The sequence below is a fragment of the Heterodontus francisci genome, chromosome 42, assembly GCF_036365525.1.
Source record: "Heterodontus francisci isolate sHetFra1 chromosome 42, sHetFra1.hap1, whole genome shotgun sequence".
NCBI lineage: Eukaryota > Metazoa > Chordata > Chondrichthyes > Heterodontiformes > Heterodontidae > Heterodontus > Heterodontus francisci.
Window position 1 is genome coordinate 1,753,723 of NC_090412.1, and position 14,673 is coordinate 1,768,395.

The 14,673-nt window shown below is 41.8% G+C and overlaps 1 protein-coding gene across 1 annotated transcript in view; it reads left to right on the top strand.

Annotated features, from left to right (window-relative positions):
• Positions 1-5,922: 5,922 nt before the first annotated feature.
• LOC137355387 (glutamate receptor ionotropic, delta-1-like) overlaps positions 5,923-14,673 on the top strand; it is a 410,432-nt gene continuing 401,681 nt past the window's right edge. The window contains exon 1 of the mRNA XM_068020382.1: positions 5,923-6,202. Coding sequence (XP_067876483.1) covers positions 5,929-6,202 — 274 coding nt within the window. The 5' untranslated portion in view covers positions 5,923-5,928. The remainder of the gene's footprint in view (positions 6,203-14,673) is intronic.

A 14,673-nucleotide genomic window follows, 5' to 3' on the forward strand; every position in this document is an offset into this window, starting at 1 on the left:
ACATTGTAATTTCTGGGCTCTTTATATGAATGTAGATCTGACATGAAATTCCTTCCCTCTGCTCACTGTAATTGAAGGTCCAATTTAAAATCTATTTAAGACTTTCTTATCAAGATTCTTGGTGAGTGCTTATCCCCAACATCAAGCTATTCATCCTCGGGTGTTGAAAGAAGTGGCTAGTGAGATAGTTGATGCGTTAGTTTTAATTTTCCAAAATTCCCTAGATTCGGGGAAGGTTCCGTTAGATTGGAAAATAGTGAATGTAACTCCTTTATTCAAAAAGGGAGGGAGACAGAAAGCAGGAAAATACAGGCCATTGAGCTTAACATCTTAACAGGGAAAATGTTAGAAGCCATTATTAAAGACTGTATAGCAGGGCATTTGGAAAAATTCAAGGTAATCAGGCAGAGTCAATATGGTTTTGTGAAATATTTAACCAATTTATTGGAGTTCTTTGAGGGAGTTACATGTGCTGTGGATAAAGGGGAACCTGTGGATGTACTGTCCTTAGATTTCCAGCAGGCATTTGATAAGATGCCACATCAAAGGTTATTTCAGGAAATAAAAGCTCATGGTGTAGGGGGTAACATATTGGCATGGATAGAAGATTGGTTAGCTAGCAGGAAACAGAGAGTAGGCATAAATGGGTCATTTTCTGGTTGGCAAGATGTGACGAGTGGTGTGCTGCAGGGATCTGTGCTGGGGCCTCAACTTTTTACAATTTATATAAATGACTTAGATGAAGGGACCGAAGGTATAGTTGCTAAATTTGCTGAAGACACAAAGATAGGTAGAAAAGTAACTTGTGAAGATGACAGAAGGAGGCGACAAAGGGATATAGATAGGTTAAGTGAGTGGGCAAAGACCTGGCAAATGGAGTATAATGTGGGAAAGTGTTAAATTGTCCACTTTGGCAGAAAGAATAAAAAAGCATATTATCTAAATGGTGAGAGATTGCAGAGCTCTGAGTTTATTTATTTATTTATTTTATTTAGAGATACAGCAATGAAACAGGCCCTTCGGCCCACCGAGTCTGTGCCGACCAACAACCACCCATCTATACTAACCCCACAGTAATCCCATATGCCCTACCACCTACCTACACTAGGGGCAATTTATGACAGCCAATTTACCTAACACCTGCAAGTCTTTGGCGGTGGGAGGAAACCGGAGCACCCGGAGGAAACCCACGCAGACATAGGGAGAACTTGCAAACTCCACACAGACAGTACCCAGAATTGAACCCGGGTCCCTGGAGCTGTGAGGCTGCAGTGCTAACCACTGCGCCACTGTGCCGCCCGTTGTCCAGGCCTCGCTGCCATAGAGCAAGGTACTGAGGACACAGGCTTGATACACTCGGACTTTTGTGTTCTGTGTCAGTGCGCCATTTTCCCACACTCTCTTGGCCAGTCTGGACATAGCAGTGGAAGCCTTTCCCATGCGCTTGTTGATTTCTGCATCTAGAGACAGGTTACTGGTGATAGTTGAGCCTAGGTAGGTGAACTCTTGAACCACTTCCAGAGCGTGGTCGCCAATATTGATGGATGGAGCATTTCTGACGTCCTGCCCCATGATGTTCGTTTTCTTGAAGCTGATGGTTTGGCCAAATTCATTGCAGGCAGCCGCAAACCTGTCGATGAGACTCTGCAGGCACTCTTCAGTGTAAGATGTTAAAGCAGCATCGTCAGCAAAGAGGAGTTCCCTAATGAGTTGCAGAGGGATCTGGGTGTTTTTGTGCATGAATCGCAAAAGGTTAGTATGCAGGTACAGCACGTAATCAGGAAAGCTAATAGAATGTTATCATTTATCGCAAGGGGAATTAATTACAAAAGTAGGGAGGTTATGCTTCAACTATACAGGGCATTGGTAAGACCGCATCTGGAGTACTGTGTACAGTACTGGTCTCCTTATTTAAGGAAAGATGTAAATGCGTTAGAGGCAGTACAGAGAAGGTTTACTAGACTAATACCTGGAATGGGCGGGCTGTCTTACGAGGAAAGATTGGACAGGCTAGGCTTGTACCCACTGGAATTTGTAAGAGTAAGAGGTGACTTGATTGAAACATATAAGATCCTGAGGGGTCTTGACAGGGTGGATGTTGAAAGAATGTTTCCCCTCGTGGGAGAATCTAGAACGAGGGGTCACTGTTTAAAAATAAGGGGTCGCCCATTTAAGACAGAGACAAGGAACATTTTTTTCTCTGAGTGTCGTGAGTCTTTGGAATTCTCTTCCTCAAAAGGTGGTGGAAGCAGGGGTGAAAGGTTATCAGGTGTAGGTGGAAATGTGGAGTAATCAGTTCAGCCATGAACTTATTGAATGGCAGAGCAGGCTCGAAGGCCTACTCCTGCTCCTAATTCGTATGTTTGTATGTGCGTATCATAACCCATCTATATCTGCCAATAAACTGGCAACCATACTCAGAGGCTAGTGGGATGTGGAGAAGGCAACATTGTGCGGTTGGGGACTGCAAATCATTCTAATCACATTTACCCTCATAGGGAGGACAGACCAAGTGTTGTCTTCAGGTGAAGCTTGGTTAGAGGACAGGGATCATTGGCCACCCAGATGTGAACTTAGTCACAGTTTAAAGTCATCAATTTGGCCCTTATTTTTATATAATACTTTGATTCAATCTTATTTATTGTTAAATAATCAAATTTAAGGCAATTTTCTAAGCAGAGAAGCAGAGTTGGTGGTGTTGAGTACAGGGTGAGGAGCAGCGAGGCACAGAACTGAAGTCATACATCCTTCCACCAATGGTGGTGCTATAATTACAGTGTGACAAGTTTACATGGCAATATCTAATAGAATGTGGACGTAGGAATTTATAATGGAACTGTGTGCAGATGCAAGATATACATGTACATGTGTGTGCATTAATGTATATAATATGTAGACATATGCATAAATATGTTGCATTTTGCAACACTTCTAAGTAAGAGGAATCATATAACTTCTTATTGTGGCAGCACAATGAGTTTGTGGGGTTGAGCTCCTGTGGTGTGGGCAGATGTGGGCCAGTTCCTGGCAATTTCCTCATGTGTGGAGGATTATTGAGCAGGTAATTCCCTACAAGGAGCAATGGAATGGGAAAAGTTCGAGACTAACTGCCTGCTGCTGCTCTTGCTCACTTGTTATTGGTCAGCCGTGAAGTAGGATTGAGAGAAGTAATTCCTCACAGGCCCTAAAGTTACACCATGTGAATGTTAGAATCCTGAAGACATTCACATGCAAGTCTTGCCTGCTGTTTTAACACACATTAATCTGTTAATTTAAAGTAAACTCCTGCATTAAAATAACAGACAAGGAATTGCACCCAAATGTAGTAAATATTGATTGTGCAGCATAATTTCAGGGCCATGATTTTTAATATAAAACACCCATCAGTCACTCACAGCTTCCCATGAGTGAGACCTTATGAATCACCTTCTGTAACACGCTGCTTGTATTTATTTAATTAACAGGCCAAAGAAAGAGTTTAGGAAATTACCTTCTGTATAATTTATTCCAATTCCTTTCAGTCAGTGAGCCACTTTTAATTTGGCTGTGAATATGAGAGTTGGAGGCCGATAGCGCAATAAATTAATTACTCTTTTAATTACTCATAAATGCACTGCTCCTGTAGCAGCAAAAGCAGCTTGTGGCCAACTTTACTTGACTACTCTTAATGAGCTCTGTGTTCCTTTATGTAGCCATTAATTGCAAATGGACCACGGATAGTAATGTAGTAATAATTCCCACACATTCTGCCTGTTAAATGATAGAGTCGAGCACTACATTTAAGTGATGTTATCCACAGAGCAAAAGCAGACTTTAGGAAGGATGTCAAGGCACTGGAGAGGGTACAGAGGAGTTTTACCAGGATGGTACCAAGGATGAGAGACTTGAGTTATGGGGAGAGGTTGGAGAAGTTGAGCTTGTTCTCCATTGAACAGTGAGGGTTAAGGGGAAACCTAATAGAGGTGTTTCAAATGATGAGGGGTTTCGATAGACCAAGTAGGGAGAAACTAATTCTTCTGGCAAGTGGGTCGGTAACCAGAGCTCATAGATTTAAAATAATTATCATAAAAGTAGAGGGGAAATGAGAAGCAATTTCTTCACAGAGAGTGTTGTTAAGATCTGGAACACACTACCTGGTGGAAGCAACTTCCGTAGGAACTTTCAAATGCGATTGGAACTGTACTTGAAGAGGATTAATTTGCAGGGTGATTGGGAGAAAGCTGAGGTGTGGGACTAAATTGGACAGCTCTTTAAAAGAGCCAACACAAGTAAGATGGGCCAAATGGCTTCCTTCTGTGCTGTAAGATTCTATGCTGACTGAGACTGGACCTCATAGAGGTCAGAATAAAAAAGTAGATAGTGCAGCAAAGGTAAATTTAGAATACTGCCTCACACAAAACTGTGGGAGCACAATGGGCCACAGGTTCTAACTGAAAGACAAGTTCAAGACTGATGTCAGGAGGTCCTTTACACAGAGTGCGATTAACACATAGAATGGCCTTCTGGGTAGGGTAGTGGAGATACAAGTCCAAGAATTATTTCAGAACCATATGTTAGGGCTGTATATTCCTTCTGTGATGAAGGAGCTAGAATAGACACAATAGCCTTCTTCACCTGTAGCAATCTTATATACTTGCCCAAGTTTCAAGATTAACTTTATTGGAGCCCAAGGAGAAGTTTCCTTTCTTACATCCTTTGTTGCTGCAGGGAGATCAGCAACTGAGAGAAAAATTATATTTCAACTGTGGCTCAATGGTAGCACTCTTACCTCTGAGTCAGAAGGTTCTGTGTTTGAATCCCATGCTAGAAACTTGTGCACATGTTTTCAGCTAACATTTCAGTGCAGGACTGAGGGAGCGCTGCACTGTCGGAGGTACCGTCTTTGAGATGAACTGTTGAACCAAGGCCCTGTCTACCCTCTCGGATGCATGTAAAAGATCCCATGGCGCTATTAGAAGAGCAGGGGAGTTATCCCCAGTGTTCTGGCCAATATTTGTCCCTCGACCAACATCATTAAACTAAATAATTACCTGATTGCCATTTGTGAGACCTTGCTGTGCGTAACTTGGTTGGCATGTTTCCCTACATGGCAACAGTGACTACACTTCAAAGCACTTAAAGCACTTTGTGATCATCTCAGATTGTGAAAGGTGCTATTTATATGTCCCATCAAACACTCCCAGGACAGGTACAGTACGGGGGTTAGATACAGAGTAAATCTCCCTCGACACTGTCCCATCAAACAGTCCCAGGACAGGTACAGCACGGGTTAGATACAGAGTAAATCTCCCCCTATACTGTCCCATCAAACACTCCCAGGACAGGTACAGCACGGGTTAGATACAGAGTAAATCTCCCCCTATACTGTCCCATCAAATACTCTCAGGACAGGTACAGCACGGGTTAGATACAGAGTAATTTTCTTTGTGCCATATTAGAACAATTTGATTTTAGCTGTAACCTAGTGAGCCAGTGTGACATTTTAATTTCTCATTGCAGTTGTCCCATGGGGCCCCTTTGTAAGTTTATTAATCTGGTGCAATTATTGCTAAACTATAAGCAGTTTTATTGAGTCATGGTGGTTTGATTCACCAAACTACTTTTCACCAAGAATCTGTGCAGTTAACGGAGTTTGGAGATTTTTTTTATCATTAATGTGGGCTAGAATAAAATTCTGGTGAGCAGGAGAAATTGTCGTCATAGCAGAAAAAGAGAAAAATCAGAGGGAGAGTCACTTCTGCCAATCACCTCCTCCGAGTGTGCTGAAAGTGGCACTGGCAGAGTACTGAGACTAGTTTTCCATTTACTGTTTCAGCTCTATGCTATGTTTTGTTATCTCAAAAATACTGCTTCATCATATAAATGTCCTTTCACCCAATAGTTGGAGATTAATTCTTTTTTTCTTTTTGTGCAACAGCATGTGACCTGATGACTCAAGGAATCCTCGCCCTGGTGTCCTCCACTGGTTGTATCTCAGCCACTGCCCTCCAATCTCTCACGGACACCATGCATATTCCACATCTCTTTGTTCAGCGCAGCAACGGGGGGTCTCCTCGCACGGCCTGTCAGCTCATCCGTAACCCCAACCTAGAGGAGTACACACTGCCCGCCAGACCGCCCGTCCGAATCGGTGACGTCATGCTCAGACTAGTCAATGAGCTTCGGTGGCAAAAGTTCATCGTTTTCTACGACAGCAACTACGGTGAGTGATTCTCAGCAGAACACGCAGAGAATGTCATAACTTTACATTATTGGTGCAAGTTAACACTCTGAACAATCAACAATCACACCTTGGATGGAGCTGCAACTCCAAGAATAATCCTCAAATCTAAAACCCAAATCCAGGGGTCAAATCTATCCCTATGGTTTAATTTTAAAAGCTTGGCTAGCAAGTACAATCAGACCAAATCTGCACCACATGAAAAAAGGGGAGTCTTTTAAAAGTCTAATCACTTCAGTGTAAGATCTGTACTTTAAATGTTGTGTTTCATTTATACTAAACAGCTACAGGAATAATATAAATTTGCTCTCACACATGGACTTGTGCATAAAATATTTATCTGAACTTTGTACAAGTTCTAGTCGAACTGTAACTCAAATTTACAAGATATTCATTCATTTCTAATTGGTTCATTGGCAAAGAATAATCAGAGATCTGAGATTCATCCTATTGGTAATATTTTTGTTTACTATTAAGCCCCTCTTTCTCCCTCAGCTCTCAGACTTTGAATCCACTCTGTCTGAGAGTGGGGTAGTTGCGGGGAGTATCTAATATCTTCACTAATGTTGCTTTTAACTGAAGAGGCGAGATGCAGGGAAGAATGGGAATCCTTCAAATCTTCCCCTGGATGTGCGGGGTTTGTCGTCACCAATGCCCTCTCAGAAAATCCTATTTCAAAATCTCTGCCAATTTTAAGTGGGGCCCAGAAATACAATCTAGATTGTTTAACTGGAACATTAAGAGTTCTGAAGGATTGTACAATAAATGAACCCAGCAGTTGAATCCAAATGTTCGAAAGCAATGTGTAACAGAGGCCAAACAACATAATTTTGGAAAGAGATTCAGATATTTTATGATTGGGCATGTTCAACACAGAACTTTATGCTAAGGAGTTCTATATCAGGAATAAGAGCACGGAGTGCAGTGCTCCCATTTATGAAGGTATGCAGTTTACCATCTGTTAAAATTGTTTTCTGATTTGTACTCTCACTGCGTAAGGTTTGGTGCTGAGAGCATTAAATCCTTAAATTTAAGTTAGCGGATGGATGTGAGGGGATGGGGATCACATGAACCCTGTGTTGGATCAAGTGACCTTTTCTCAGTCTAAATAATGTATGTTTTGGTGCTGCTCCTTTTAACCAACATGGCTTAGACCTTGTATCCATCGCAGTCTACACCTCATCTTAAAGTCTGTCCTACTGGATTGTTGGTCCATCCTCGAGTGTCCATACCGTGTGGAGGAAAATTAGAATGTTCTTCACACTTCCTGTTCTTACATGTCAACATCTATAATCCTCAGGAATCCGAGGATCTGCTGCGCTCACGATTCTGACCAATTAAACTGCCGGTCATGAAGTATCAAATAAATCCTCAGAGAGTCTTGCCCCCAGACCTCTGCTGCTGTGTCTGAACTCTGGCAACGTACAGGGTTATCAGTAGCCAGGGATTGTGACAGCTGCACGAGTTAGATTAAGGAGCTCCAAATGAGGGGCTTTTCTTGTAAAGCACGCATGGAAATCTTTCGGGATCAACCTGTGAACTCAGACCGTGTTTGAATATCTACTAGAACTGACAAATTCTTTACCGGGTTAAGTGGGTAATTCAAGTTCAACACTCGTGCCACACATTTCAGTCATGATAATGATTAGAGAGAATGATGGAGGAGGCTGGGAGCTCAGTGTAGGTTATGCACTTGTTTGTGTGTTTTATATAGTGAATATTCTGAGGTGCACGTTTTGTTCAAAATAACAAACTCTTAACAGTGGAGAACATGTACCTTGCTCTATGGCAGCGAGGCCTGGACAACGTATGTCAGCCAAGAGCGACATCTCAATTCATTCAATCTTCGCTGCCTCCGGAGAATACTTGGCATCAGATGGCAGGACCGTATCTCCAACACAGAAGTCCTCGAGGCGGCCAACATCCCCAGCTTATACACACTACTGAGTCAGCGGCTCTTGAGATGGCTTGGCCATGTGAGCCGCATGGAAGATGGCAGGATCCCCAAAGACACATTGTACAGCGAGCTCGCCACTGGTATCAGACCCACCGGCCATCCATGTCTCCGCTTTAAAGACGTCTGCAAACGCAACATGAAATCCTGTGACATTGATCACAAGTCGTGGGAGTCAGTTGCCAGCGTTCGCCAGAGCTGGCGGGCAGCCATAAAGACGGGGCTAAAGTGTGGCAAGTCGAAGAGACTTAGTAGTTGGCAGGAAAAAAGACAGAGGCGCAAGGGGAGAGCCAACTGTGTAACAGCCCCGACAAACAAATTTTTCTGCAGCACATGTGGAAGAGCCTGTCACTCTAGAATTGGCCTTTATAGCCACTCCAGGCGCTGCTTCACAAACCACTGACCACCTCCAGGCGCTTACCCATTGTCTCTCGAGATAAGAAGGCCAAAGAAGATTCTGAGGTGCACCCTTCCGAAGAAGGGTCACTGACCCGAAACGTTAACTCTGCTTCTCTTTTCACAGATGCTGCCAGACCTGCTGAGTGGTTCCAGCATTTCTTGTTTTTATTTCAGATTTCCAGCATCCGCAGTATTTTGCTTTTATTCTGAGGTGCACGTTTTGTTCAAAATAACAAACTCTTAACAGTGGAGAACATGTCTGTGCATCCTCATTTACTTTTCTGAGTTCTTTTGGCTAATATTTATCCCTTAACCAAACTAGCTGGAATGCGTCCCTGGAGAGATTCACACAATCGAAAATGGGAGCTTACTTAAATGTCATCATGATGGGTAGCTCGATTGGAGTTAATAATTCAGAAGCAGTAGCTATTTGTCCCTATGTTAGACATCCTCTAGAAAGCTGCTTTAGTGACCTTAGCACCTAAATTACTGGCTTGTGACAGGTGCTAATTGGTTGATAAAATAACCAAAAGTTCGAAAATCGGGTTCTCAGTTTACTGCAAATTAAATAGTTTCATTGTGCACAGATTTAAAGATCTATAAATAGGTGAGTGAGAAGGAAAGAATGTAGCAAAATTAAAGCAAAGAATCAGATATTAAATATAGAAGGTTTTTGTAAAGTAATATCTAATTCTCAACAGTAATTGAGGTACTTGCTTGGCTCATGATAACAATCTTGTTTCTTGTTCAGAATGTGTTGGTTCAAGCCCCATTGCCAGATATGATCTTGGATGATGTTCAGTGCAGTACTGAGAGAGTGCTGCAGTGTTGGACATGCCATGCATGTGACCTTGGATGAAATGTTAAGCTATGTTTGCATGAACTTTTGGCTCAAATGTGGCAGTGTTCACGGAAGACCATAGCGTTCTCAACTAATTCCACCAAAAACAGCTAAACTGGTGTTGCAACCGAGGCGGGAGGAGTGCACTGTTTATTCTAGTTCCACTTCTTCATGGGTCACAACATATATTAAAATTTTCCCACTTACCGATACAGTCAATCATATACTCTTATTTTTCCCAGAATAAAACAAACCAACCGGGTTTCTTTAATAAAAACAAAATTATAAGTTTATTATAAAAACAATTCTTAACCGATAAGTAAAGCAAAAACACACAGATTGGAATAGTAAAGGTCCCTTTTTACCCTAGCCCCTCACACACACACATAAACATACACACATACATTGGTTAACCGGAAAAATAAAAGGGATTTTGGTTTTAGAGCTGTACAAAAAAAGACAAAAAAACACTTAGGCTGAATACTTTCTCATTCTCAAAAAAAAAAGATATGGAAAGATGTCCTTTGTTATGGTTTGGTGTCCCAAATGCGTATAGACAGTCGTCACTGGGATCTTCCCAGAACAGTTCTTTCCAGGCGATGTTGAAGATCAGTTTGGGTAAGCTTTCCCAGAAATGTAGCTACAGGGGCTTCTGATAGGCCTTACAGCAGGAATGCAGCAACAAGGGTTTCAGTTCTCACACTTTCAATATGCAGGGTTTCTTCAAATACAGGAGGAAAAAGGAGGCTGACACACTGGATGCACAAGGTTCTTTCAAAAGGAGAGAAAGAGATGAGCTGGTTTTCCTTGGCAGGCAAAGAATAACTTTCTTTTGTAACAATTCAAAGTAAAACCAAAAACATTCCAGAAGGCAAGCCTCCTGACCTCTATAAATCTTGACCTGTCACTTCTTTGTTAACATCTCCCCAAGTCAAAAACAACCTCTGCTGGGTAATTATCTGCAGACAGGTGCCTTCCAGTAATTGTTTGTTTTCAAGCTCAGTCCAAAAACCTTCTGGTGAGCTCCCTTCAAGCTACCAGATGAATCAATATCCATAATTCAACTGTAAGTCCTTAAAAACATATTTTACAATAATAGAAACACTCTCATTACACTAGTCATTCATTTTATGCTGTTTGTGAGATCTTACTATGTACGAAGTGGCTGCTCTGTTCACCTCTGAACATATCATTTAAAAACAATTCATTGAATGCAAAATGCTTTGAGATGCATCTGAGAGATGTCGTAAGGTGCTACATAAATGTAAGTCTTTCTTTGTAAAGTTGTTTGTAGAATGACAATAAAGAGGATGATAGTACTGGCCTTGGTTCTACTGTGTGATTTTTCAGGAAGAATTGGAAAGCTGCAGAAATGTGGGCGTGGAGTTAGGAGTGAAATGTAAGTGGAGTCCAAGGACTTACCCATAAAGGATGGAGGGAGTGTCATCCCCACCCTCAGTCCCACACATACTTTTCATCAAGAAGTTAATTGTGAAACAAGATTGATAGAGCTTGGGAGCAGCTTCCTGCCCATCTCCTATCCTCCCAGTTGCGCATTGACAGAAAGGGAATATAAAAAAGAGAATTTTGGGAATGATGATTTCCTCTTTTGTCCACGGTCCATTTCAGGTTGGGAGGCACTTTCCATCCAGCAGGTGCTCAGATTCTTGTGACCATGGGCCTTTGGGGTTATTACCCAGCCTTGGCCCATTGGCTTTACTCAATACTATAAACAGGTCATATTCCAAACAGCCTTTTCGCTAGATTTTGCTGCTCTGGTCTAAAACTGGCATTGAAGATCAGAACCCATTATACAAACAGCTAACTCCATTCAAATGAATAATTGAGTGGTTTCTATAATGAGCGGTGGATTTGCAATGCTAGTTTTAAGCTTGGGTGGGAATTTAAAAATATACCCCATACAGTCACAAAAGTCCCTTTGGAATAAGTGAGGCCTGTCTTAGCAACATAAGCATGGGCAGCCGATCCATCACTTCATGCTCTTGGAGGCTCTTTATAAAAGCGGAGCCCAAAACACCAGTGAAAGCCTGGCTCCCACTCAGTAGGTGAAAGTGGGATGTGTGAATGATAAACCCCTGGACCTGTATTTAGTTCAAACATAAAGTGCCTTAGATTTGGCTGTTTCTGATGGTTCAAGTCCTCAGAGAATTGAAAAGACTTCATTAAACTGACCTTTAGAAAATAAGTCGACTAAAAAAGTCATCCTGTCCATCTTCCAGCAGCTGTGTTGATGGTAAATCTGTATTCTGCACAAAGCACCACTGGTGATTGTTGTGAGTTGGACAGGCAGATAGAAAAATCACACTACTAACACATTTCTGTTTTGATATGTCAGGAGCACCTGTGAAAGTGATTGCTTCCAAATTGTCCTAAATTTCATCATACAGATTGAATTCCTTGTTCTTATTTTAGATTCCTCCTACTCCTTGCACCTCCCTGGTAATGTCATTCTTTGTTAACTTCAATATTATGTTGAAGGGAATTCTATCAAGGTATCTGCCACAAATTTCAATTAGTGCATTTTTCATGAAGCAACTTATTGTAATTCCTGTTTGCCCCTTGACCTCCACCCCCCCCACCAACATCATGTTCATTTTTTTATTATTTATTTAGAGATACAGCACTGAAACAGGCCCTTCGGCCCACCGAGTCTGTGCCGACCAACAACCACCCATCCATACTAACCCTACAGTAATCCCATATGCCCCACTACCTACCTACACTAAGGGCAATTTATAACAGCCAATTTACCTATCACCTGCAAGTCATTGGCGGTGGGAGGAAACCGGAGCACCCGGAGGAAACCCACGCAGACACAGGGAGAACTTGCAAACTCCACACAAGCAGTACCCAGAATTGAACCCGGGTCCCTGGAGCTGTGAGGCTGCGGTGCTAACCACTGCGCCACTGTGCCGCCCATTGTTTAAATGGGAATCATATTCCAGAGAGCCTTCAGATGTGCAACCAGAGGACTGCACACAAATCCCAGGAAGTGATAATGAGTCCGCACAAAGCATTGGTATTGCCCACACCTTGAGTACTGGGTTACTGATAATGGCTACATCTGCAGTACTGGATATCATTCTAGTCACCATTGTTAAGGATATCCAAGCATTGGAGGCACTCCAGAAAAGGGAACCATTGGAGCCTTGAGGAACCTATCATTGGAGAACAGAAATCGGGGAGATATTCAAGATATTTTCAAAAATTCGTTCATAGGATATGGTCACCGCTGATCGGGTGACTTTCATTTCCTATCCTCAATTGTCCTAAGAAGGTGGCTCTGGGCCTCCTTTAACCACTGTGGTCTGTGTAGTGATTGTGATTCCATGTTTATATTGGGTGGACAATTCCAGAATTAAAACTAGGCAAAAATTAAGGATTTTCAGGGAATAGATTAGTTGTACCTTGATTTTTGCTCTAGCCGTAGTCCCAAAGGACCATAGGCATCTTTCCACATTATAGAGAGAGAGTTGGTGATGTAAAGTCATGGGGCAAGGCAAGGAGGCAGACTTCCATGAACTACCATAGCTGGTATGGGGATTGAACCCGCACTGTTGGCTTCTTTCTGTATCGCACTGTAGCTGGCTGAGCTAACCGACCCCCTTGAACCTTGATAATATGTTTGCAATTACCACCAGCTCTAGAACCAGTGGATGTGGGATCAAGCTCCGTGGAGGGAACATACACAGATAGTTTAAATGTAACTATTTTATGCAGAGGCAGTGAGAATGTGGCATGGAGATATATTGAGGCGGTCAAGGCAGATAGTGTGGAGAAATTTTAGGGAGAATTTAATAGGGGCAGTTGAGAGACGCTAGTCTTTAAGATGGCAGCGTTTTTCCCAATTTGTAGCTTTCTAAGTTTTTCTCTGTTAATAGTTGATTAAAAGAAATTCCAGTCAAATTCATGTATGTGTCAATCCCAAGGATTTTTAAAAAATCCGTCATGAAGAAATACTGATCAATGCCAACAATTGGAGACATTATACTTAAAATGCTGAATGGGTGAATCTTCTCTTTCCTTGATACAAAGCCAGAATCCTGGCAAGTAGCTCTCGATGAGGAAAGCATTCAGCTAACTACATTTAATTCCCTGTTGAGATAATTAAGATTCATGTCTGTGCCATCTGAATCTCATCAGTGCAGGAAACATTCCAGCAAAAGATCCAAAAAATCCTAGATAGACCTGAGGGTGTCAAGGCATTGGTCAATGACATTGCAGTGTTTGGAGCTATACTAGATGTCAAGAAACAAGAGTAGACCATTCAGCCCCTTGAGCTTGTTCTGCCATTCAATTAGATCATGGCTAATCTGTATCCCCTCAGTCAAGAGTAAAGTATAAGTCGCAGTTCCAAAACTACCTTAGTTTGGGCATAGAATTGCTGCTAATTGCTTGAATTCAAAAGTTTCAAAACATGGCGCCCCTAAAGATAAAATCAGAGCTTGAACTATTTTGGGTATGTTGAACTATTTCGTGAAATTTGTTTCAGGACTAACAAACAAAGTAATGATGTCAGAATCCCCAGGGCCAGTGATACAAGGTGTACTCTTGAAGTCTGGGCTAGGTTGTACTGACGTTTGCTGTACAGTTTCTGTATTGGCCTCAGCGAAGTCATGCTGAATCGCTGCTACATTCCAGCCTCTATGTTATGGTTTTCAGATTTTATTTCCAGCTTTGACACATTTTTAATATTGTGTTGTAATATTTGATAAGATAGGGGTGGTTTATACCGCCTTCTAAGGTGGAAACAGATTTGGCAGCACAAAGCTTATTGTGAATCAACTTTATTGAGATAAAGGTAAAGACAAGTTTGTTAAGTTTTCAGATAAACCATAGTCACAAACTCAGACAATGATTAACAGCCTAACACAGATATTACCCATAATAGAGACTGGACGGCAAGCACACGACTCTTTCTTTTGCAGCTTTTAGTCTTCAAGTTTTCTTTGTTGGTTTCTCTCTCTTGTCTCTTCTTGTTGTTTGAAAATTCTCTGCCGTACAGTGTCAAAGACAAGACTTTTATTCTGGCAGCTTTCCAATTAACCCTTCCCTCTCCCAATCAGTGATTAGTCTTGTATTAAAGGATGCCTTTTTTAACCAACCAAGGATCATTTTGTGATGGTTGCTAGCCTTTCGGATTTGTGCAAGTAGTGCCCCTTTGTGTTGACTACTTTATCTCAATGCTTTTATATTTTGAGGTTCCTAATCTCATTACAAGGCAAATCTACACAGAAG